This window comes from Leptonychotes weddellii, chromosome 2 (genome assembly GCF_054177405.1).
Source record: "Leptonychotes weddellii isolate Sample4059 chromosome 2, ASM5417740v2, whole genome shotgun sequence".
Taxonomy (NCBI): domain Eukaryota; kingdom Metazoa; phylum Chordata; class Mammalia; order Carnivora; family Phocidae; genus Leptonychotes; species Leptonychotes weddellii.
In genome coordinates, this window is record NC_138370.1 from 158,980,963 (window position 1) to 159,007,768 (window position 26,806).

The window sequence follows — 26,806 nt, forward strand, 5'->3', positions numbered from 1 at the left end:
CTCTCTGTCTCTCATTCTCTCTCTCTCAAATAAATAAATAAAATCTTAAAAAAATAAATAAATAAAAATAAAAAATAAAATAAAATAAAATAACTTGTAATTCGAGAAAATATGCAATCAGATACATTTAAATAGGCTGTCAAATACCTGCGTAAGCTTAGTTAATCCCTCTCTGTCTATATATTATATGCAAGTTTAACAGATCTTTCCTTGGAGGGTATTTTTAATGATTGAAAAATGTGAATTTTTGCTATTCTTTTCAGATTTAAATGTTTCTGTAATTGTGATATAATAAGAAATATATTTGGTCTTTGTCCTTGGTTCCTGGCACAGAGCTCTTAAAACTCTTGGAATTTCCTGAGTGATATGAGTGTATTTTGCCCCTTTTGATAACACCTGAATTCATGCTGAGAGAGGACTTAGAATGGGGCCTCTAGATCACTTGGAATGGGGCTGGTTAGCAGAAAGACCAGGCAATTAGAGGGATGGGACTTTCAGTCCTGACCACTGAGGAAACTGAGCTCTATAAAAACAAAGAAATCTGTTCCATGCCTTCTCTTAGCTTCTGGAGTCACCAGCAATCCTTGTCATTCCTTGACTTATGGCTCCATAACTCCAATCTCTGCCTCCACTGTCATAGGGTCATCTTTTCCCCAGTGTCTGTGTCACCATGTGGTGCACTCCTCTCTTATACAGACACCAGTCATATTGGACTAAGGGCCCACACTACTCCAGTATATCCCTGTCATAACTAAGTATATCTGAAATTACCCTACTTCCAAATAAGGTCACATTCTGAGGTACTGGAAGTTAAGACTTCAAAATATGTTTTTTTGTGGGGGACACATTTCAACCCGTAACTTGGGCCCTTACAAAAAAAAGTCTGCCAACACCTGATTTGGAAGAATTAAAACTAAGGAGAAGTAGGTCCAGAAGGGCCACTGAACAGTGAGGGGTTTCAAAGAGGAGAGCTAGGATTCTGTTTTAGACAAACTAACTTCAAAGCAAAAGAGCGAGCCCTCAAAAGATGTCAGGCATAAAGCAATATATGTAGGTCAGGAATCGACATTGGCTTAGAGATGAGGAATCAAGTGTAGCCTAGAAAAGGATGAGCATTAGCAAGGTAAATGTGTTACAGAGCAAGTCAAGAATTAATCTTTAGAGAATGTTACTATTAGGTAACAATGTGATTAGAGAATGTCACTGTAATATAACATTAGATGATAATGCAGAAAAAATGTAATTTAGTATCGTATAAACTAAAAGGAAGCATCTCAATCATGACAAATATAAGAAAGAGATTGAAGAGGCCTGAAAAACAACCAGGGGACTTGGCTAGAGTAAGACTCCAACCAAATAAAGAAAACAACTTCTATGGAGAAACTAAGAGGGCTGCCAGAGTGATGCCAGGAGGAAGATGATAATGCTTAAGAAAGAAAACATGATTTATTTGTACAGTGGGTACGGTAGATCATTACATCAGTGACCCCCAATAAACCACAACTCCTGGCATTCATGCCCTTGTATAATCCTCTCCCACACAGACTGTGAGCTTAGCCAAATAACTTGCTTTAAGCCAATTTGATATTAACAGGCACCATCAAGGCAAGCAGAGGCATGATAAGCACTTTCACACGGGAACTTGTTTTCTTGGAACACTGTCCCCTGAAAGCCAGCTGCCATGCTGTAAGGAAGCCTGAGCTAGATTCTGAATGATGAGAGACCGTGTGGAGAGAGACTGCGAAGGCTAAGAGGTCATCATTTCAGCCCCAGCAGAGCTCCCAGCTGAATGCAACCACAGTGACCTCAGCCCATACCAAAGGGAACAGAAAACGTACCCAGCTGAGCCCAGTCAACCCAGAGGATCAGGAGAAATGATAAACCGTTGTCCTAAGCCACTAAGCTTTGTGGTGGTTTGTAAAGCAGCAATAGATAAAAACTGACATAGTCAGAAAAGGATGTATGTTTGAGAAATGCAAGAACATGAGACTGAGCATTCTTATAAAACTGGGAAGACTTGTATATGTGCATGAGGAAAAAAGAAAAAAGGTGTAAATACAAAGGGAAAATTAGAATGCAAAGAGAAAAACTAAAGATACTGAAGATGAAGCTGAGTCACATGATGAATAATGGGAAAATTTAAGAGAATAATAGGGAAAGCTTTCCACCTACTTCATCACTTTCATCTACTTCAATTCCACCATCTTTGTCATCATCCATTTGTTTATGTATTGTTTGAAGAGCTTCCAGACTGTATCTATCTTCTTCTGTGAAGCATGGTGGGCTCAGTGATAGGCAGGGATCTGAAAGAGAATAAAGGGCAATCACTAACTCACAATACCAAAACATAGACTATATAGTTAAGAGAATATACTTTAAAAGAAAAACAACATATTAAATTTCAGACTAAGTCATACCAACAAGTTTTTACAAGTCTAGTAGAGTCATCGAAAGTATAATACATGAACACAACTCACTAAAAATAAATAATTCAATTTAATGGATATTAGGCAACTACCACCAGTACTGACTTCAGGTTGTCTATATTCTTCCACATCTTGAACCACTTTCTTCTTATCCAACCATTATATTTACTAATTATTTCCCCCTAAAACATAGAAACCCCTCCTTAAAAAAAAAAAAGAAAAAAAAAAACAAACCTAGAAATCACAGAATACAAGGTGCTATTTCTGAAGAATTCAGTTTAATTAAAATGTGAATCCAAGAAAATATAGCAGAGAATACAAGAAAAGGATATACAGAAGAGTCACATACTTAGAAACTTTTTTTTCACTTTTATATTTAAGAATCAGAGTCCACCCATATGAATACCTTTTAAAATACATCACTTCCTAAATTTAACACGGAAAAACTGGGGGGAAAAAAGACTGAATTTTTAAAAATCTTATTCCTCATGTTTTCTTTAATATATATGTATTGGTTAAACCTCTTCCTATGGAAAATGGGAATCTAACAATCTAACAATTTAGAGACAATTTAAGGCTTTTCAAAGTTTAAAATCGATTAGTAAAAGTTACTTGTTGACTCAAATAATAAACAGCCCATACACTAAAATGAAAACCTACTGCCAAAACTTCATTCACGCCCAATCTGGCTGACTGGCAGACTGACAAAGTCCAAGGACTTACTTCTACTATTTTGCCAGGTCACTAAAATACCCTTTTAAAATATCATCAGATCCACATATATTTCTAGAATTAGAAATGGCCTAAAAGTTTAAAGTGGTTACTAGCATAATAGAAGGGTTAGCCACAGTTTGGTCTTCCCAACAATAGTTAAAAATTTAGTTTATCATTCTGGCCTTTTATAAATTAACTGTCTGATTTTGTACAAATCACTTGTCTTTGTGTCTTAGTTACCACACCTGTAAAATAAAGTAGTCTAGATGTTTACTAAGATCTACTGCAGCTATAATGGCCTAAGAAATAATCTGATTCTGTGCTTAGGGAAAAAACTGCAAGAAGCCACTACTAGAAACCAATTAATAATATTTTTTTTGGTAAAAGAATAATGCAAATCTGTATTACATCCACGTTCCAGTTGTAACTCATTTGGAGGAGTTAACATTTTTAATAGTTTTAATTCAAAATCTAATTTTAATTTCTTTAGTCTTGGAAGAGAAGCAAACAGAAAAGGAAACTTTAAAAAAGGGAACTGAAATCCTAAGGTATGTGACGTGTGTGTATGTGTGTGTGCGGGTGTGTGTGTGTGTATTTAAAACTCTGATCAAGGTTTGCTAAAATCTAAGAACTTGCAGGCACAATGGTCAATTATGATCCCTACTTCACAAAAGAACCAGAACCCTGATATGCCTACAAGTTCAAACTCATTTGTACTTATTTTGAATGGATGTGAAGTAAAAGATAAGCAACCAGGTATCCTACCATATGGAATAAAGAGGATCTGAATACAATGTGTTATTGCCTCCAGCAGACCTATTTTTTTTTACATATTTTATTTTGCTAATAAATATATGAAGTGACAGTGTTACTGCAACAAGTATACAAGGGTTAGTTAGCATCACTCACTGATTAAATAGGCTTTGTTGTCAACCCTGTCAAACTCTAAAAGTGAATGAGGAGGACTCTAAAAACCTTATAAAGCTTTAAAAGAAACTTAGGAGGAACATATGATCTGAAAAAAATTCACGTAAAAATAAAATTGGTATTTTTTTACTTAAATTAACTTATTTAATAAAACACTACCTTTCAAGGTCTGTTTTAGGATGTAACTTCTCCAGGAAGTGTTTCTGTATTATATCTGTACTATCTTCTAGGGATTAGTTCCTTCCCTGAACACTATTCCATCCATTCGACAAATGTCTATTAACTACCTACCATGTGTCAGGCACTGGAAATACCATAGTGAAAAAAGAAGTAAAAATTCCTCATGAGGGGCGCCTGGGTGGCTCAGTCGTTAAGCATCTGCCTTCGGCTCACGTCATGATCCCAGGGTCGTGCGATGGAGCCCCGCATCAGGCTCCCTGCTCCACGGGAAGCCTTGCTTTTCCCTCTCCCACTCCCCCTGCTTGTGTTCCCTCTCTCGCTGTGTCTCTCTCTGTCAAATAAATAAATAAAAATCTTTAAAAAAAAAATTCCTCATGAAACTTGCCGCATAGTGGGGAAGGTGAGTATAACAAGATAAAAAAGTAAAAGGCAGAGCATGTTAGTGGTTAAGTATTAAGGAAAAGAATAAAGAACAGATATGAAATGCCAAGGAATTTGAAATTTGATTATACTTTATTCTCAAATCATTCAACCTAAGTCCTCATTTGATGTTGTACTTTATTAATCTCTAACTGCTTCATGGGTCATTTTGCCCACACAACTGAGCTTATGAACAAGGCAGAAACCATGTCTATTTCTCACAATCATAATACCCAGGACTTAGCTAGGCAATTTTGTGTCTCTGATAAATTCTGTTACTTCATAAACTAACTAAATCATAAACTTCTAGGCTTCTATACTGTGCAAACCAGTGACAGGCATGAGGAATTAAAGGCCTAATACGAGTATCCTGTACTCAAAGAAAGCTCACAGACTAGTGAGAAGGGAAGCATGTGGACTACTATATTAGCTTAGGGACCACTGAAAACACTACTTGTAGGGTACAAGGAGAGCATGGAGGAAGGGCACCAATACAGACTGGGAAAGAAAAGTCAGATGTTTTCTAGAGGTAACCTTGGGAAGTTTTAAATGACCTATAGTTGATGACTACAGGGAAGGAGAGAACTGCATGCCTGGAAAAAGAAACATCATATGTTCAGTGGCATGAAAAGAAAACGAACATTCAAAGAAATGCCACTAGTTCATATGTCTGGAATACAAAGAATATACGGGAAAAAAAGAGATCAGGTTAAGAGACTGGAAAGAAGAGGCCAGATCTCTAAGAGTCGTTTTCCAAACGAAGCAATTTACATTTTTATCCTGAAAACCATGAGAAGCGCACAGGGGATTCTCAAGGAGAAGCCTAACACAATCAGATTCATTACAGAAAGATCATTCTGGTGACAGTGGAAAATAGAATGGAGGTAAGGCTGGGAGGCACAGCTGTCAGGAAGTGCTACTGTAATCCTAGCAGCCTGCAATACTCCATGCATCCAAGGAATGGAGGAGGGAAATGATGAACATTGCTCTAGGCTTTGGTGTTTTGCCAAGCTAGAGCAGCAGAAGGAAAGACAGGAGTTGAGGATATAGCAAGAGTGATCCATTTCCCCACATAAAATTTTATCTCCTTTCGGCACAGTGACTTAAGGACTAGAAATCTAACTTAGAATAGCTGAGAATTCTGAACCCCATAACCTGTTCTAAAGTCTTTTTCATTTCTTTCTCAATTGTTTCCCTTCGAGGTTAATTCAGCACAAATGATCATTTTAACTCAAATTAGCTGACTTAAATTTCTTTTCAAATACACAAACTGTTACAAAAGATCTGTGCATATAATGAATCTGGTATAAGGGTTTCAAAGGCAACTGCTAAAATGCCAAAATGGTTCTCCTTTGCCAACATATCATTGACATCTACGTTAGCTATATCCAAAATGCACCAGCGCATATCATGTATTCCATAGCCAGAAACATGTTTCTTAGATATCGAAACAGAATTCATTTGTTCAATTAAACATGATATGGAGTGCCTGTAATGTGTCAGACCCTGTTCTTGGTGCTGGACATCCACATAACAATTAAGACAAACTTCCTCTGCTCGGTGCCCTCACTTTGTATTAAATGCAGCATGATGTGATAAATCTTTTTAGCATTATACCCTGAGCATTCCTTTCTTTTCTCTGAATCAAGAAGAGCACTTTCTACTGAGGAAAAAGAAATCAGCTGAAACAGAATAAAACTTAACCGAAGTCAGCAAACAACACCACTGTTAAATTCCAACTTGTTCTCCTCTACTCAAAGCCAAACAAATGCTCGGTTTGATTCTGCAGAAATAAAGCTGAATGAATTAAAATGACTTCACCCAGGGAAGCCTGTGTGGCTCAGTCAGTTAAGTGTCCGACTCTTGATGTCGGCTCAGGTCATGATCTCAGGGTCATGAAATCAAGCCCCACGATGGGCTGTGCTCCGCGTGGAGTCTGCCTGAGATTCTCTCTCCCTCTGCACCTCCCCACTCTCTAAAATAAATAAAATCTTAAAAAAAAATTTTTAAATAATTTCACCTAATAAGAAACATCTATTACATTCTAGAAACCACTGGTATTTTCTGTACATAACTTAATCCTTACAACCCGGTGTGAGACACATATTTTCTCCATTTTTCAGATGAGGAAAGGAGATTCATGAGTAACATGCTCAAGATCACATCCCCAGAAATGGCAGAGCTAGGATTCAAATGAAGTCTTCAGGACTCCAGTCCATGCTCCAATGTCAATATAATGAACGTAAATAGGTCAGTGTCCCCAACATCAGAGGAGAATAAAGCAGTGCTACCACAGATACTGCCAAGACCTGAGGAGCTGAGAACACCAAGCAGCATAAATGTGTCCCACAGAAGGGGATCACTAGACAGTCCATGAATGATACTGAGAATCTAGAATATAAACCTACACTTCCTACATTACCTTTCTTTTTCATAACATCTTCACCTCAATTCACACTCCCCGGGAACAAACCTTGGTAGTAAGTTTATTACCACAGTGACTGATATATTTGTTGAATGATTTAAATATACATAAATATTAGAAGCCAAATAAATGAACTTCTGAATACAAGTTATTTATCTAGCAAATATATAGATGCCAGACTCTAGGTTAGAAGCCAGGTATACAAAAAAGTAAAACAAGTAAATAAAGTTAAATATGGCAAGTGCGATGACAGACATATAATAAATATATAATGGTGGCAAAACTAAGGGAGTAGGCCTGTCTACATGAATAGCAAGAAAAAATTCAAGGAGAAGTGCTCTTTATGTTTCTTCTTAAAAGATGAGCAAGTGTTCTCTAAGAAGACAGGCATACGCAGGGACATAATCTCCTAATAGTTATTATACTAACAAAATAATGATGACAATAACTACTAATTATAGAGTGTCTATTATATCCAACTATATCTATATTATATATTATACATTTTGCTTTCCTAGAAAGTAGGCACTATTATTCTCATTTAATTGGATAACTAAAAGACTGGCAATATCAGTGAGGGCCAGATTATGGAGGACTTATTCTAAAGTGAACATAAAGGAGAAAAATCTTAATAAATATTAAATTACTCACTGAAAGCTCCTACTTATAGTTTCCTTGGCCTGCAAAGCTCTTTCTCCCAAATCCGTCCACAGCTGGGTAACTCCCTTCATTCAAACTCAAATGTTCCTCCTCAAAGGCCATCTTACTTCCCTATCTAAAACAGCTTCACTTTGACTCCGTGTGCTGTATTGTTCTTCATAGCACTGTATCACAGTGCACTATGTTATGTATTTACGTATATGCTTACTGCCCAATTCCCCCACTGTAATGCAATCATGAGATTACAGGCTTTTGTTTTGATCAATGAGCTTTCCTGAGTGCCTAGAACAGTGTCTGGCTCACAGCAAGTGCTCAAAAAACGTTTACTGAATCACTAACCTAATTGGTTTTTCAATACAAATGTTTGAAAGAGAAAAACTTTTCAAGAAATTACATGGCTGATGAGAAAACTAAGATGTAGAAAATGACAACAAAACTTCTTACCTCTTTATGACACTAATATTAAATCGACCTAATTACTAGAAATCTATTAACATTACTTCTCCAGTTAAAACCATTCAGTGGCCCCCTAAAACCAAAAGTCTATTTATTCATTGTCAAATATTACTGTTTAAATATTTATTGAACAAAATATAGAACATATTATGCAAAAATAATCGAGGGAAACTTTAAAATAGGTCTTCCTTGAGGCTTTTACACTCATGATAAAGATGAAACTTCATGGGGGAAAAGACTAAGCCAGTTTTATACTATATATTATTACTTATATATATATTATATGTATATTACTATGATACATAACGACACCTAATAAATAACGATGCCTGAATTTTACATGCAACCCATTACATTTTTGGTGGCATTAGGAAAGAGAAATTGGATTTTAATAAGTGGGGTTAGAAAAAAGACAAAAGCAAGAACTCAAACAGGAACTAAGAGAGCTGTGGGACCGACAAAGCCTCGTTTGGCTAACTGAATGGTTCTCCATGAGGGTGCCACTCAGTGCTCTGCCCGTCTCCCTCACACTCACCTCTCTCCACACTGCTGCTATGAACATGCAGGGGAGGGGTGTGGAGCCCAAGAATGTTAAGCAAATAGAATGCTCGGGTCAGTCCCACACAGCAGAGAACAGCCTCGTCCTCGGCTGTGCCAACAGTCCCCCAAAGAGAGGAAGAAAACACCAGCAACTGCTGGATGGAGGAGCAGCGGGATATGAATCTGGAAAGACAGCCTGGAGCTGTCCTCCACTGAAGGACAATGAATCTCTGAAAGAAGCAACTGATGATTTTTAAGTAGGACTGTGACATAATGACAAATGTAACAGAGAGAAATTACAACTTATATTTTGTGTAGTGCTTTCAAGTTCAAAATATGCTTTCCCATATAGTCGGTTTTATTTTAATCTGGAGAAGAAACTGTAGCTTTAGTTTACATGCTTGTTACCAATGAATGTCTGTTCCAACAGTCTAGGCAGGAAGTAACAGAATATAAGCCACAATCATGGCAGTGAAGATAGAAGACAGAAGAAAGACTAAAGTGACAACAGCGCAGTCAAAGAAAGGAGACAAATATGATTGACATTTCAGACCTACAAGTCTAGGTTAAAAAAAAATAAGGCTGAGCCCGACCAAACACAGTTACAAAATGTGTTAAATGGGATTCCATTCAGCCTTCCATATTTAAGAGGAGTAAGTATTTATGCCATGTTCTGTATTTTGTCCTCCCATTCAATCGATACATATAGGGAATATGGTTTGGAAACCTCAGAAAACAAGAGCTTCAGAAATAACTGAAGCTGAAAAAGTAAATCCAGTCTTTAGAAATAGTTTCCCTCCCATAATACCCTTAAGGTCAGCAAATTTCATGCAGAAAAGAACTAAGAAAGGGAGCCAGCCGACTCTTAATCACAAACCAATGACTCTAGCCCGTTAACAATGTGCAACATCATATACTGCCAAGAACTTGGCTTACCTTACGGGCAACTATTTATGCATCTCGTGATTAGGATTTTCTTAATTACCACCACTGAGAGAAATTCTTTAAATAAATATTGTTTGTATTTAGTACTTCCATTAACAGTTCAAACATTTATCAAATTAAATACTCCAATCTAAATATTTTGAGATTAAATGTTCTCTAAAATCTTCAGAGATAATTCCTTGGTATCATTTTTCAATAAACTAAAGATACGATTCAAACTCAAAATAAAAGTAAATAATGTCTTCTCTCTTCTGATATCCTCTTTAGGGCGAGACTGTCTTATGTCCCTTACATTTCCAGTGTCTAGCCTACCACCAACACCTAGCATATAGCAGGATTAATGGATGTTTCTCAAAAAATCTAATAAATAAATAATAAAGGCCAGTGTATACTTTTTTAGAGAGAAGTTAGTTTCAACCCATTATCTATTATATTATTTGGTATATAGTAGATATTCAAAATATGCTAGCATTTATTAAGAGCATATTACATGCCAGAACAACAAATGAGAAAGAAAAAGCTGTAACTGGTATACAAAATGCTATATACCAGAATGCTATAAAAATGCAGGTGGAAGACTCCAGAATCTCTAATATTTACTTGTACAATTAAAGTTCACCAGTTAAAGGAAACAAACCTTACCAATAGAGGGCTGAGAAACCACTGCAGATGTACCTAATTATGTCGTAAGTGTTACAATAAACAGAAAATAAAGGGCCTTTACTTTAAACCCCTCCTGACTGATGACTGCCTCTTGGAGCTCTGAATCTCTTTAATCACTGACTTTGTATAAAAAAGTACCTATTAAAATTAGTCTCTACCCTTATAAAAAGAAGGAAGTTTCCCCTGATTGTTAGCTAAAAATTTCCTTTAAAAAAGGTGCCTAGTTCAAATATACCTTCCAAATGTTTTAAATAGACCATCCGATACAAACTCACTCACTGAGGTCCCTTTGCACTTTCCAGGAACATTTTTCAGTTTACCATCTACTTCACTTCCACTTATTCCCCCACCGACAAAAAGCATCTTGTCCTTGCCACCTCAGTTCCTGCTCATCTCAAAGAGCCTCTTTAAAGGTAGAAGACAAAAGAGAATGCCTCTGCCTTAAAACTATCTTAATACGAAATTCACTTACCAACACATCCCTCATCCAAAAAGTATCTACATTTATATTCATGGTTAACCAATATGTTCCTTCAATGTATTTAAATACATGAGGAGTATTTACGCAGCTGTATTTCTCTCTGCATTCATTGATAGCTGCCTATTTCCATTGTGCTTTATAAGTTCCTAGAAAGCAGTAATATATCGGTTTATAACATTAGCTACATCTATCATATGTGGGAAAATGTTGAGTAGGCACAAAAAAAGAAAAAAAGTAAACAAGTGCATTGATTTATTCCCAGGATACCACAAACACTAGCATTTCAATTAGCAGCATTATGTGCACAGAATAGTGCAATAATTGTGTTGTTTTGGAGGGAATATGGTAACTCAATGTGACAACCAGAACACTGTGAATGTACCTAATGACACTGAATTGTGTACTTAAAATGGTTACAACTTTACGTTATATGTATATTTTACACAATAAAGAAAAAAAGCTGTAGCCAAACACAAGCTATAGAGAGCAAAGATCATTAATACTATCTTACCCTATCAACATTTTGAAAGAGAACATTGTTATTACTGCCTGGCATTGATCCAACAGCAAGACGCCCTTTCACTTCTCTCACAGAGCAAGAACTTAACAACCACAGAAAATAAAATTAGTATCCCAATTTTACAGAAAGAAAGGTTGAGGAGTTTGTACAAGGAAAAAAAAATTTTTTTTTTTTTAAGATTAATTTGAGAGAGAGAGAAAAGCGGGGGGTTGTGAGGAACTCAAGCAGACTCGTCACTGAGCACAGAGACCAGCACGGGGCTCTATCTCAGGAACCTGAGATCAGACCTGAGCGGAAACCAAGAGTCAGAAGCTTCCAACCAACTTCATCACCCAGGCCCCAGGAAATTCATTCGCATCCTGCCGCTTACTGTACAACCTCAGGAAAGTCATTTAACTTCTTTGCCTTAACTTCCTGATCTGTAGAATAGGAATAATAGAGAGCAACTTTTGCCAAGTTGATGTTAGAATTAAATGAGACATCTACAGATAAAACACCTAACACAGTGTGTGGCACATATCTGGAACTCAGCAGACAACACTCAGTAGATAACTATTACTATTATCCAGAAAGGTGACAGCATTAGCTAATCAATGGCACAAGACCAAGTCTCCTGCAATTGCAGTCCAGTCTTTCTATGCTATTACTATCACCTTAACAGATATCAAAAACATCATTTTTTCTAAATTAGACTTAACTCTAAATATCTTTTGGTTGATTCTAAAATCAAACAGACCCTAAAAGACAAGGAGAGAAGATAAAGAGGGAATAGAGCATTTATTTGGTAACATATGCCAGGTGCTTTACTTGGTTATCTAATTCAACTTCTCTCAACAGCCATGTTGGGATCATGCTTCTTCTTTCCATGATGAATAAAATAAATTTGCAAATTCTCATATGCAAAGCAATATGCCCAAAGTCAAAGAGCTGGTTAACTATTTTGTTGAAATTAAAAAGAACTTTATTTTTCCCCATCTCCCATAATACGTCAAAAGAAAAAGACTTCCTATTTCTAAAAATACCCCAAAAGGATATTCTGAAAGCAAATTCCAAAACAAGAATTCTAAAAGCAGGTTCATTAAAAGCAGTACTTACTATAAGTATAAGTTATATTTCACTCAATGAAAGAGCTAAGCACCAGGCATACGTGCACTCATGAGGGTAGTCACAGGAGAGAAACGAGGCCACAACCAGACACTTGATAATTAGGATATTCGTAAATCAAATATTTCTAAATTGGGAAATGCCTATACAATGTAGAAAGAAACCACCAGCCAACCCCTTCTCTTATGGAAATCACCTCCAAAAACAGATGGCCACTGGTTTTGTTTTGTTTTGGCAAGGGGAAGTCTCATAAAACCCTCCACACATTAAAGGTTTACAACTTCAGCTTCCAACACACAGGGTTCCCAATTAAAAACATGTAGTTACAAAGCTTACCGAAATCTTTATTGGTAATTAAAACATCAAAGCAGAAAATATTATAAAGGCATCTCTGAATTTTGAAGAAAATATCTTCCCAGAATTTTTTTAAAGCCTCTTTTTCCCCCCCTGAGGTTTTGTGAATTTTTATTTGCTAATAAATACTGACCACCTACCATATACCAGATTCTGTTGTCATTGCTCTTAACATATTAATTCTAATTTTTACATTAAAAATGAAACATATTTATTACTATCTATATTTTTAAAGTAAGCAAACAGATTGAGATAGTTAAGTCACCAAAAGACAGTCTGCATTGTACATTTATATTCATGGGGTCAGATCCACTAACTGTTGTCCCGCACTGCATATCTACTTAGAGTTGTGGGTAACATTCATAAGCACTGTCAGTTCTACATGGATGAACCATGGAGATTAAGCACATCAGTGCAAAGAGATCCTGAAATAACTGAGTACATACTAACATTTTAAGTATGAACTCAAAAAGAAAGTAAACCTGGTATCGAAAAACTTGTAAGACCAAAGGTAACAGCTCTCCTGGTTCACCACTGAAGCCCTGGAGAGAGAGAGATCTACATCTATATCATCTTTCTACATACACCTATATCTAACTTACTCAATTAAAAAGGCCAACAACAAGGCTTCTGGGTGGCTCAGTGGGTTGAGTGTCTGCCTTTGGCTCAGGTCATGATCCTCGGGTCCTGGGATCGAGCCCCACCTCGGGCTCCCTGCTCAGTGGAGAGCCTGCTTCTCCCTCTCCCTCTCCCCCCCACTCGTGTGCTATCTCAAATAAATAAAATCTTTTAAAAGATAAAAATAAATAAAAAGGCCAACATCAAGGGATGTCAATTTTATCAGAAAAATTGTTCTTGTTTTTGTCAATGTTTGTTTCTTTTGTTCCTTCATGTCAGATGCCCATACCCCATACCTTTCATTTCACTCACTGCTTTTGTATACCCTAAGAATTCCATTGATCATTTTCTAATGCTAAGATATTCACAGACAAAACAGCCTCTTTAAGACATCCAAAAGCTCCCCCCTCCCCGCAAAAAGGACATCCAAAGCAGCAGAGAGAAACTGGAGATGTCAGCATTTGTTAAGGAGCTTGTAAAGGGCCTCATGCAAAAAGCAGAATCAGGCGAAGCATCTGTTTATTAGTTTATGAGTGAATTGGCAGCTAATTCTAAAGGTCATTAATTAATTTCAGCCTCCAATATAGTCTTTTCTATCTACCTTTAACATGATTTTTCACACCATATAATTCTAACATCTATTTCTGCTTTGAAATACATAAGTAGGGGCGCCTGGGTGGCTCAGTTGGTTAAGCAACTGCCTTCGGCTCAAGTCATGATCCTGGAGTCCCAGGATGGAGTCCCGTGTGGGGCTCGTGTGGGGCTCCCTGCTCAGCAGGGAGTCTGCTTCTCCCTCTGGCCCTCCCCCCCCATGCTCTCTCTCTCTCATTCTCTCTCTCAAATAAATAAAATCTTAAAAAAAAAAAAAAAGAAAGAAACAGGTAAGTAGAAGGCAGTGAGTTCAGAATTACAGAGGTTACTGGAGATTCCTCACATGTAGCCAACACTGTTTCTAACCAGTATGGCAAACATAAACACTTCCCAGAGGAACCTCTGTTTCCTAAAAGTTTTACTTCAGCTCTTCAGTAGTAATGATGTGCTGTCATCAACAAATCAACTTTCAGCGGTTCTCTCTAAACACCAGAATTTACTGAAGATAACACTGAAAGTAATTAAATTATTTAATCAATATATCAAAATATATGCACACAAATTAATACTGACCTTCCTAGTCAGAGATTTCTCCTTTACATACACTTATGTACACTTTCTCCAACAACGCTGCCACTGTCCAAAACTCAGGGCACTCATGACTCAACTAAAAGAATTAGCCCCAAAGAATGTGCAGTGTTTTCTGCATATTCTTTAAAATGGTATAATTTCTTCCACTTAGTGTAGATTTAAACTTTAGAAACTGCTCAGGCAATCAACCGGAACAATGTCATTTCTGCTCCAAACAATGTATCAGGTGCCAGTAAAGAAAAAGATTTTCTCATATGGTCAAATTTCAATTCATTAACCCTCAAATTTACTTTTACTTTATATTTTTTGGAATATGCCATTAATACCTTAAATTATTTTAAATAATTGTAACCTAAAAAATAAATGCATGATAATGTAAGTTCCTGGAGGAAGAGTATTAAAAGATTAAAAAAACTGGCCTAAATATAGTCAACTGAGCCAGATATTTAGCAATTCAATACAAAGATAATATAAATTTTCATTTATTAAGATATGGTAATTCCTTTATTTCATAAATTTTCCAAATTTTCATTTCTTAATTTGAACTAAAACCATTATAAATAATTGATTTAATTATGTGTCTTGTTCATATTCCCATCACCTAGAATACCACCTGGGAACAACAGCAAACACTCACGTATTTACTGGATGAGTGAATCAACATAGAAACTGAATGAGTGATCATGGATTAAGCTGATTTATATTTATTTATATTTGCCTAGCTTAATTATACTAGAAAATTTTCATTTTTATATAGAACAATCAAATCAACAAAAAATAACCAAACCACTGAATGTGACAAAGTACCAAGCACTTCAGCTGACAATAACGCCATTCTTATAACTGCTCAAGACAAAAAACTCTAAGGTCATTCTTTTTTTAAAAAAAGATTTATTTATTTGAGAGAGAGAGAGAGCTTGCGCATCAGAGCACATGAGTGGGGGGAGGGACAGAGGGAAAGAATCTCAAGCAGACTCCCTGCTGAGCGCCGAGCCTGATGCAGGGCTCAATCTCATGACCCAGAGATCATGACCTGAGCGGACACTTAACCAACTGAGCCACCCAGGCACCCCTAAAGTCATTCTTGACTACAACCCTCACACACATAATATCCAACCACAAAAAATCTGTTGCTTCTACCTTCGAAACATTATCCAAACTCTGCCCCATTCAGAGACACCATCACCTCTCGTGGAGACTACTGTTCCTCACCCTTTAAAGTCTTCTCTCCCTTCCTTTCATAGCGAAATCCATGGTCACTTATAATTACTCCCCCGCCAACACACTCAAGTCCCTGGCCCATTTCTCACTATATTACACTTAGTTAGCAAAGTCATAACCATGGTAAAAATCTAGTTCTCCACCTACTCTGTCCCTACACCCATGCATCTAAACATGGCTGAGCATGGTGCCTTAAGTCCATAACAAGCCTCAACTGCACCCTTAACTTGACCAGGCAATTATACTCTAACTCCCAGGTCAATTCACACTCCTACTCTATTTCACACCTTCTTGATCCTCACCCTAGGTGCCTTCCCCTCATCCTCATTCACAGCAAAGACTCTGCTTTCTCTACTTCAGCAGAAGAAAAAGAAAAAAAATTACACAAATCATTCAGAAGGGAACTTCTGTAAACTCACATCATGCACTGAACAACCTCCCAATATCTACACCTCAAACTGGGTCTCTTGCCTGTAGCCACAGATGAATTATCCAAGTTTCTACATAATGCCAATCCCTACATTCATGAACTAAATCTCATCCCATTTGGCCCCTCAAGAGCACTGCTCCAGAAATTCACACTTAACATTTTGCTCTCAATGAATCACTACCATCAGAATATATTGTTTCTTCCTCTCCCCACTCTTGAAAAGGGGGGGGGGGCAAAACATTCTCAACTCCACTGCATTACTACTCCATTTCTTTGCTACCCTTTATAGAAAATCTCCTTGAGAACATTGTTAACTTACCATCTCCAATTTCTCTCCTTCCTTTCTGTCTTAAAATATGCTCCCATCAGGCTTGAGCACTCATCACTCCACCAGAACTACCCTGGTCAAAATCACCAGTAATCTCTACCTTACTAAATCCAATGGTCAATTCACATCGCTCCTGTTTCTTGGCCTACCAGTAATCATCTGCCACAGTTGATCATTCTCTTTATTCAGTTTCCAGGACAACATAATATTCTTGTTCTCCTCCTCACTCACTGCTGCTTCTCAGTTTTCTCTTCCAAAGCGTATGAGGAAATTGTGGGGGATAATGGTTATATGGTTACTTTGACTGTGGTGATGGTTATACAGGTGTATACACAGGTTAACACCAAACCACACTTTAAATAGGAACCATTTATTATATGCCGATTATACCTCAAAAAGATGTTTAAAAAAAACCTGTCAGTTTTCATATACCATTCTAGTCTCTATGACTGCTCAGAGATCATGAAAATAAAATAATTAGTTGTTCTTAACCCTTAGAATGAAAATATTCTGGCCACTGAGAACAGTTAGTTCCTTTCTCATCCTATTCTCTCTTAATAACTTGTATCTACCATTTCCAATCAATTATTTTCCTAACAAAAGAGAGAATACAATGGGGGGTGAAGAATTTGACTTTCTATTGTCATCTATTATCATTACAGGATCAGAAATAATCGCTGCCTTGTTTTTTTTCTCTGAACAGAATATTCCAAAATGCCTTTTATTATTCTTAGCACTCTCTCCAAGCCTCAGTGAAACTTGGCCTTTAAAATTATGAACACAGTTGCCAGAGATCTGTGCCACTTTCTTATTTACTATCACTTATATGTCTTATCTCCTATCTTTTCATAATTTTATATCCCTGTCTTAGTTAACATCTATCTATATCAGGTATTTTAATAAATACTAATTAGAAGTAATTAAGTAAATAAGTAAAATGGTACTTGAAGCATATTAAGAAATAAACTCATTAAAATATTTTACAAAAATCAAACACCTATGTGTTGGGGGAAGGGGTGTATGTGTGTAAAATAGTGAGCTAGCAAGAGTTCATGAAAATTAAATGTTCAAGGAGCCACTATATTTATGTCACAACTCATTTAGCAAAATTCATTAGCCAGAGATTCAGGAAGACATGGCTGGGACTGAGTCAGATTTGTCTTTTGTATAATTACGCAGTATTGCACAGTATATATGCAGTGGCTGCAGAATGTGGTTTCAAGGACAGCAGACTGGAGGCAGGGAATCAAGTAATTTTATCTCAAGCAATGAGGTCTAAACTGTAAGGCTGTACTAATGAGGTGAGAGAGAATGAGGCAGATTGCATAAATATTACAAAGTAGATTTTACTAATTCCTGGAACTCTCCACTCTTTCCACTACAATATGCATTAAATAGAGATGTCATCAACAGGAAAAGATCTTATTTGTTATCAAGCATAAAGGTAACTACAATTTTTCCTTTGTATTTTATAATTTTAGAGAAAGATACATCCAGATACATACATTTCTAAATGATTAGATACTGAAAACTAAACTCATATTATTATAAGCTCTTTTATTGTTATTAATTTTTTTGGCCCCATTAACAACAGGAAGACTGTTCTTACAGATAATCCAAGAAAACTCCACCTACCACACGACAGATTGGAACACTGCAACAGCTCCCTTCCACCTCAGGATATGAGGAAAAAACATGAAGCAGGTGGCATCAAATAGGTAGAAATTGGCCAATAAGGACATGTTGTCAAAAAGACAGACAATCACTGCATTCTTTCTGCATAGAGAAGTCCATCCGACATTTCTAAGAAATGATTTAGAATGATCTAGAATGCAATGAAAGAAGTCATTCATAAAATGGTGCTGATCATTTTAAGTAATACTATCTTTGCTTCCTGAAATGATGTCACAGTGTAGATCCTATACTGAAAAGTCTTACATATTATTACCATAATCCAGGCATAAATTTAGATTCCATCTAAGGAAACAATTCTGTCACGAAAAGATATGATTTCTATCCTAAATGTGGCTATACTCTTAACAAGAGCGAAGTTCTTTGCAGACCAGCATTGGGTCAATCTTCTAAATACAGACTTTTCACTCTCACTATTTTGACAGGGAAGAGAAATGAATGAGAACAACATATGTATATTGTCTATTAAAGGCTCAAATCCAGGTCACCCCGTCCATCTCTCCACCACTGCCATCAGAGATAACCTCATCGGTAGGGGTGCCTGGGTGGCTCAGCCGTTAAGCGTCTGCCTTCGGCTCAGGTTGGGATCCTGGAATCCTGGGATCCAGCCCCGCATCGGGCTCCCTGCTCGGAGGGAAGCCTGCTTCTCCCTCTTTCACTCCCCCTGCTTGTGTTCCTCTGTCAAATAAATAAATAAAATCTTTAAAAAAAAAAAAAAGAGATAACCTCATCACTCCCCACAGCCTTCCTCTAATGGTGTCCCTACCTCTAGGACCACCACACTACAGATGTGCCCTATTTTACGGCCACCGTATCTTTTTAGAATATACAATGGTCACGTCACCGCTCCTGCTGAAATCCTTCAGGACCTCCCAATCCCCCAAAGAATAAAGCCCAATCTCCAGAGCATGAAACACAAGACACAATCTGATCTCTGAAGAATCACTTCACCAGGGATTCACCCTCTCTGTAAAGCCTTCCTGACCTTCCTAACAGATATTTCCAATTCTCCAGTCTTTTTTATTATGTTATGCTAGTCACCATACAGTACCTCACTCGTTTTTGATGTAGGATTCCATGATTCATTATTAGTGTCTAACACCCAGTGCTCCACTCTTAGAGCAGTTTATGCATAACTATTACAACAGCAAGGAGCTCTGCTTATCAACCGGCATTCTCCCTAAATAATCACACCACCACGAATTCTAGTCAGACCTGAGCTCAAATCGCAATTCCACTATTTATTAACTATGTAATCTTTAAACATTTTTTTTTAAGATTTTATTTATTTGAGAGAGAGAATGAGATAGAGAGAGAGAGAGAGCAAGAGACGGGGGAGGGTCAGAGGGAGAAGCAGACTCCCTGCTGAGCAGGGAGCCCGATGCGGGACTCCATCCTGGGACTCCAGGATCATGACCTGAGCCGAAGGCAGTCGCTTAACCAACTGAGCCACCCAGGAGCCCCTAACTATGTAATCTTTAGCAAACCTCTTAACACATTTGGTTCTCTGCTACCTCAGTTGCAAAATTAGCATAAAATATTCACCCTCATTCACTAGCAATGAAAAAATATAAAGAATAACATAGTTCTAGAAAGCCTGTAGAATCATAGTACAGCTAACAACATCCATTAAATCTAAAAAAGAAATTAACATTTATTATATAAAGGAACTAAACCTCCTCGATGTCAGATGTAAGTTCTACCTCTGTGATAAGGATATAGCTGATGAGTTTTACTTAAAGAAAATGTCCTGTTTTTCAGGAAAAAAAAAAAAAGTCATATGCCTGTAACAACTAAACTAACATTAAATCTGACCTCTAACTTTAAGACAACAAAATTATAATTAGTTTTACATAAATGCATAGTGAATATCATAGAAATTAGTACTTAAAAAAAAGAACACAGCCTCAATTCCCAGAAACATTTTATTCAAAGTAACTATTGACAAATTTAGTATTTCATGGTATTACCTCAAAAAAAATACAAATGTGATCAAAATGACTTAAGTAAAATATTTAAAAACTCAGTGAAAATATGGGACACATATTTTCTACGAAGACATTTGGGATTTTAGAAGTCCCTCATCAACCCTGGGATCCTCCCTTCAATATGTCCCCAGCGTCTCACCAGTTCCCAGGGAAGAGACTTTCTGGAAGAGGCAGGGTAAGAAGGGAAGAAAAGAGGAAATTCTTCAATGAGAGCAGACAGCAGAAATGGAGGTAAGGGTCACCAAGTGAAAGGTGTGCTGAACCTTACAGAGGGCCATGGGAGGGGAGGAGTGTGGTGCGGCCTGGCATCTCTAAAATACTGCCAGTGAGAAAAAGGGAGGAAAGAAGTCCCCTCCTGGATATGAGACACTACAAATACTACATAATATACTGAATTTTCAAAACTCAATAACAAACCTCCTCATTATTAGCTTAAGAATTTGAAGGAAACTATTTCTTTTTGAGCCTAGAGAGAGAATAAGGAATCAAGTAGATAAATTAGATTTCAAGGAACCACCTTTTGCAAACACAATTAGTTTGAAAGATTTCACATTAAATGCAAGGTAAGATTTTACTAAAATTATACTGAAGCAATGGTTTTTAAAGTAAAATTCCAACTGAATTTCAAGTACAAAGTTATGTGGCAACTACACAGGGCCTTACTTCTTACTGTATTAGATGAATTTTAATCCCTGAGAAGTATAACAAGGCTCTCTTTGTCTAAATTCTGGGGGGGGTGGGGGGGGCGGAAATCAATAACTACTTTGACAGCACTTTTAATTACGGGTAACTTAAACTAAAATCTTAAAATTCCTTTTTCTCCCTCATGTCACATGTACTTTTCTCCCCAACCTCTTAAGAATGATACACTCAACTGTGTACCTAAAGAAGTTCAAGTTTCTCTCAAGTACCTAGTATTCAATTTGCAGGAAGACAAAATAGAAAAAGCTTAGTGATTTGGGAAACAGGCAGTCTGAACTTTGCACTCAGCTCTGCCCATACACTTGTCACTTCTACTTCCTATAAAATGGAGGGACTTAAACAGATCTCAAAGGTTCCTCCAACTCCCTAAACTTTTCTTTGAACACTTATAGTCACTATCTTCAAAACCTTTCATTTATACAGCTTATGGTTTATAAAGCATTTCTCAGTTTATCCTCATGAAAACTATGTGAAGTAGCTATTTGTTTTACAAATGAGGGATCTGAGGTCCAGAAAGTAAAAGATATACTCAAGATAGGAACTGGCAGAGCAGAAGTTGAACTTAGGTATCTGGCTGAGCAGAAGTTGAACTTAGATATCTGGCTGAAAGTCCTCTAAAGAGTCCTCAAAGATTCGTTATTCAGAAATCTTACAAACTTAAGAAGCTTAAAACACAAATCTAAACTGTATTAAAGAAAGTAACCTATTTTTCAAAATGTAACAATATTCAAAATAAATGTAATTATTTACAAACAAAAAGTATGTAGGCTATACCTCAAAAACTGAAGACAAAACAGTTTAACTCAAAATAGTCAGTAAAAAATATTAATCAGCAACTGAATTTTTCACTTTTAACTACTAGCCTGTTACCACAGGAATATACTACTTTTACCTTACCATTCTTCAAAGAACTAAAAACTACACCTTTTGCAAACACAAATAATTTTCCCCACAAAGAAAATTCCTAGCCCAGATGGTTTTATGAGTAAGTTCCAGAAATAATCAAGAAAAAGGAATTCCACTCTTAAAACTAACTCATATAGAGAACAGAAAGAAAAAACTTCTCCTAAACTCACTTTATGAGGATAGCTTAACACTAGAACCAAAACCAAGAAAATAGTATTAGAAATGAAAATTATAAAACCAGCCTCACTTGTGAACATAAATGTAAAAATCACAATTAGCAAATTAAATTCCATAACCTACAAAAAAGGATAATATTACATCATGATAAAGTTGAATTTATTTTAGGAATCGAAGACTAGTTTAACATTAGAAAATCAATTAATGTAATTCACATTAACAGATTAAAGGTAGAAAACTCAAATGATCATGGGAACAGATGCAGAGAAGCTGTCCATAAAATTAGACATTAATGCATGATAAAATGTATAGCAATATAAGGGAATATCTTTGATAGAGAACCTATAGCAAACTACATTGTTAATAGTGAGATACTGAAGGGTTACCTTTAAGGTAATGGACAAGAGAGGGGTTGCATTATCCCACTTCTATTAAAATAGTACTGGAGTGCTATACTACTACAGTGAGGAAAGAAAAAGAAATGAAAGGTATAAAGACTTGAAAAGCAGAATTAAAAAACTCATCTGCAGATGATAAAATCTGAAAATAAATTTAAATATACAAGAATTTAGCATGGTTGCTGGATTAAAAAGATCAATGTACAAAATTCAGTTGTATTTCTAAACACCTACAAACAGAAAGTGAAGTTTTAAAGAAAATGTCATTGAAAAGCACCAAAAACCTTTTTTTAAAAATCCACAAATTCAAATTAATACACAAAGAAAATGATGGAGGACAAAACATTTCACTGGTGTCTTCTGTAGATTGCTTGGGCACGAAGTCACTGCTCTGAGAACTGATAAATAAAGAGGTGAGGGGCAGTGCTGAATTGGGCATTTTTCCTGCTCTTCCTGTATGAACGCATTTCATGAAAACCAAAACGGTGATAAATGTTCTTGAAAGTTCAGTAAACAAAAAGAAAGTCCAGGAAATAAATGCAAGAGTAACTAAACTGAGAAATCACCATTCTACAATCCCAAATAAAATCTGAATGTAGGCAACACACATTAATGGAAGCCATAACCTTTAAGTAAAAAAATGGAGAATTATTAAATGTAGGGATAGGACTGACAATACCTGAACCAACTGATCTCACTTTGTAGTCTGAAAAGTGGAACAAGCAAACATTATGTGCTTTACGCAGTGCAAAAAGGAGTACACGGTACCCCTGTGAAGATTCTTTTCTAAAAATCTGAACCCTAATCTAACCAAGATACTAAATCTTCCTATCAGTTTAGGGGATAAAACAATGGGACAGAACAAGTTAAATGATACAAAGAGAAAGGAATCAGCCAAATCCAAATTACTCTAACAACACAATTTCTCCAACAAATCAACTGCCTGAGGGAAAAAAAGGAGGGAATATTGTCAAAAAAGAGTATATAACTAAATGATCTTGTTTGACTTCTAATTCCAACATACCATTTTTAAAAATAAATTTTTGAAATTAAAAAAAAGTAAATATACACTAAGTATTATACATTAGATGTTTATTACCCATTACTAACATATACTTAGTATGTATTAGTTACTAATATATATCATTACTAATTTATAAGTACACACTAATAGTATCAGTTATTAATATTAGATATAAAGGAATTATTGTTAAATTAAGTATAGTAATGTCCTGGTGGTTATATTTTTCAAAAATCCTTGTAAGAAAAATGCATCTCTCATACAAATTAAGTATTTACAAGTGAAATGTCATGAAATCTAAGTATCAGATTTGCTTTGAAATACTCAAAAGAAAAAAAGGGCTAAATATGCAGCTGAAGCTCCATAATAGGGGTTCATTAGGCTACTGTCTCAACTTTTATATTTATTAACAAATGTCCACATAAAAATCAATCAAAATTCAATTCAAAAATGGGCAAGGAAGTGAGAAGACAGATAAATACATGAAAAGATGTTCAACACTGCTAGCCATTAGAAAAAATGCAAATTAAAATCACAGTGAGGGCACCTGGGTGGCTCAATTGGTTAAGCAACTGCCTTCAGCTCAGGTCATGATCCCAGGGTCCTCAGATCAAGTCCCATATCGGGCTTCCCCTGCTCTGTGGGAGCCTGCTTCTCCCTCTGCCTCTGCCTCTGCCTGCCACTCCCCCCTGCTTGTGCTCTCTCTCTCTCTCTCTGTCAAATAAATAAATAAAATCTTTTTAAAAAGTAAAAATAAAAATTAAATAAAATCACAATGAGATACCACCACAGTATCTATTAAGATGGGCAAAATAAAAAAAAAATACCAATACAGCCAAACACTGGCAAGGATGCAGAGAAACTGTATCTCTTATATTTTGCTGGTGAGAATGTAAAATGGTACAGACTTGGGGTGCCTGGGTGGCTCAGCTGGTTAAGCATCTGCCTTCAGCTCAGGTCATGATCCCAGGCTCCTGGGATCAAGCCCCACATCAGGCTCCCTGCTCAGTGGAGAGCCTGCTTCTTCCTTTCCCTCTGCCGCTCCCCTTGCTTGTGCTCTCTGTCAGATAAATAAATAAAATCTTAAAAAAAAAAAAAAAAAAAGGTACAGCCACTCTGGAAAATCAGTATGGCAGTTTCTTAGAAAGTTAAACATACACTTACTATATTGTCCATCAATTGTGTTCCTTGGCATTAATTCTAGAGAAATGGAAACATGTTCACACAAAATCCTGAATGTGAATGTTTGTAAGAATTTTATCTGTAATGACCCAACTGAAAACAACCCAAATGTCCTTCCACGCGTGAATGTCTAAACAAACTGTGGTACATCCATACAATGAATGGAATACTACTCAACAGTAAAAAGGAACAAACTGGTGATATACTCGACAATCTGAATGGATGTTAAGGCCATTATGCTAAGTGAAAATCAGAAAGCTACATAATCTGAATGAGCTTGGAAGAAGACTCCAAGCTCCAAATGAGAATGCAGCCCAACCAACACCTTGGTTTCAGCCTTATGAGACTCTGCACAGAGAACCCAGTTAGGCCATGCCAAGACAACTGACCAACAGAAATCCTAAGATGGTAAGTGTACACTGTTTTAAGCAGCTGAGTTTGTAATAACTTATTATGCAGTAATACAGATATCTAATGACACTGAGTTTGATGATTATTTCTTAAATATGCTTACAAAGAGAATGACTTTGGGGTAATAAATAAAACCAAAAACAGATTCAACTACTGGTTGAAACTAATTCAAAATTTGTCTAAGCCTTAGGCCCTCATGTTCTGGCTAAAAGTTTCGTAAGGACAAACAATCCAAAGAGTGCCATGGTTTCGGGATTGCAACTTTAGTTGGCCCTCATTAATGACAGAGCAAGATGAAGACTTAAAATTAATTAAATTTAGTTAGAGTCAAATTCTGTTTTTTTACATTTCTCATCACCATTGGGTTTTCAAAAAACTTAAGGCCAAATGCTTGCCTTTTCCTAGCCATACTAAAAATCTGCAGGAAAAGAAAGGGAATTTTTACAAGTTCATGCTTCCTGAGATACCAAAAAACTCAGTTATGAATCTATGATAATACTTGTTATCCTAAAAAGTGAGAACACAATCCCATTTTAAAAATATGATTGAGGGCGCCTGGGTGGCTCAGTTGGTTAAGCGACTGCTTTCGGCTCAGGTCATGATCCTCGAGTCCCTGGATCGAGTCCCGCATCGGGCTCTCTGCTCGGCAGGGAGCCTGCTTCTCCCTCTGACCCTCCCCCCTCTCATGTGCTCTCTCATTCTCTCTGTCTCAAATAAATAAATAAAATCTTTAAAAAATAAATAAATAAATAAATAAATAAATAAAAATATGATTGAATTTTTTAAAGAGGGGATCAAAACATAAAGTACCTAGAAATAAATAAAACAGTATATATGACCTCTAGGGAAAAAAATTTTAAAACTTCATGAGATCCACTGAAAGAGACTTAAACAAATAGAGATCTATACGAAGTTTTTAGATTGGAAGATTCAGTGTTATAAAGATGTCAACTGGGGCACCTGGGTGGCTCAGTTGGTTAAGCGACTGCCTTCAGCTCAGGTCATGATCCGGGAGTCCTAGAATCGAGTCCCGCATCAGGCTCCCTGCTCAGAAGGGAGTCTGCTTCTCCCTCTGACCCTCCCCCCTCTCATACTCTCTCATTCTCTCTCTCTCAAATAAATAAAATCTTTTTAAAAATAAAAATTAAAAAAATAAAGACGTCAACTGTCTCCAACTCAATATGAAAGAATCTATGCAATTCCAGTCAAATTTCCAATAGGCTTTTTCACCTAGAGCTAGACAAGCTGACTGCAAAATGTATATGAATACACAAAGGGGAAAGAACAGCCAGACAGTTTTGAAAAAGAACACAATAAGAAAACCTACTATACCAAATATCAAGACTTAGAAGACATCTGTTACTTAAAAACTTTGTGACTATTGTCAAAGCAACAGACAAATCCGTGGAAGAAATAAAGAGCTCAGAAACAGATCCAAACATATACACACACTTGCTATACAACATAATTAGCAATGCAAATTAGTGGGGAAAATTGTAACTTGTTAAAATAAATGGTTCTGGAATTGGCTGAGTATCTACATTTAAGAAAAAAATGGAGGGGCGCCTGGGTGGCTCAGTCGTTAAGCATCTGCCTTCAGCTCAGGTCATGATCCCAGCATCCTGGGATCGAGCCCCATGTCAGGCTCCCTGTGCTTCTCCCTCTCCAGCTCCCCCCTGCTTGTGTTCCCTCTCTCGCTGTCCCTGTCAAATAAATAAAATCTTTAAAAAAAAAA

The 26,806-nt window shown here is 36.6% G+C and overlaps 1 protein-coding gene and 1 long non-coding RNA gene across 7 annotated transcripts in view; one reads left to right on the plus strand and one right to left on the minus strand.

Annotated features, from left to right (window-relative positions):
* The window catches only part of LOC145720222 (uncharacterized), a 530,441-nt gene that overhangs the window by 484,669 nt on the left and 18,966 nt on the right, over window positions 1–26,806 (plus strand). The window lies entirely within an intron of this gene.
* Window positions 1–26,806, minus strand: part of STIM2 (stromal interaction molecule 2) — a 149,378-nt gene that overhangs the window by 81,349 nt on the left and 41,223 nt on the right. For 5 of the 6 annotated variants that reach the window (XM_081812520.1, XM_081812519.1, XM_081812521.1 and 2 more), the window contains exon 2: window positions 2,173–2,303. In XM_081812520.1, the coding sequence (XP_081668646.1) occupies window positions 2,173–2,220 (48 nt within the window). In that variant the 5' untranslated portion in view covers window positions 2,221–2,303. Of the gene's footprint in view, window positions 1–2,172; window positions 2,304–4,358; window positions 4,379–26,806 lie in introns of those variants that run through there. The other variant, XM_081812522.1, reaches the window with a different exon arrangement.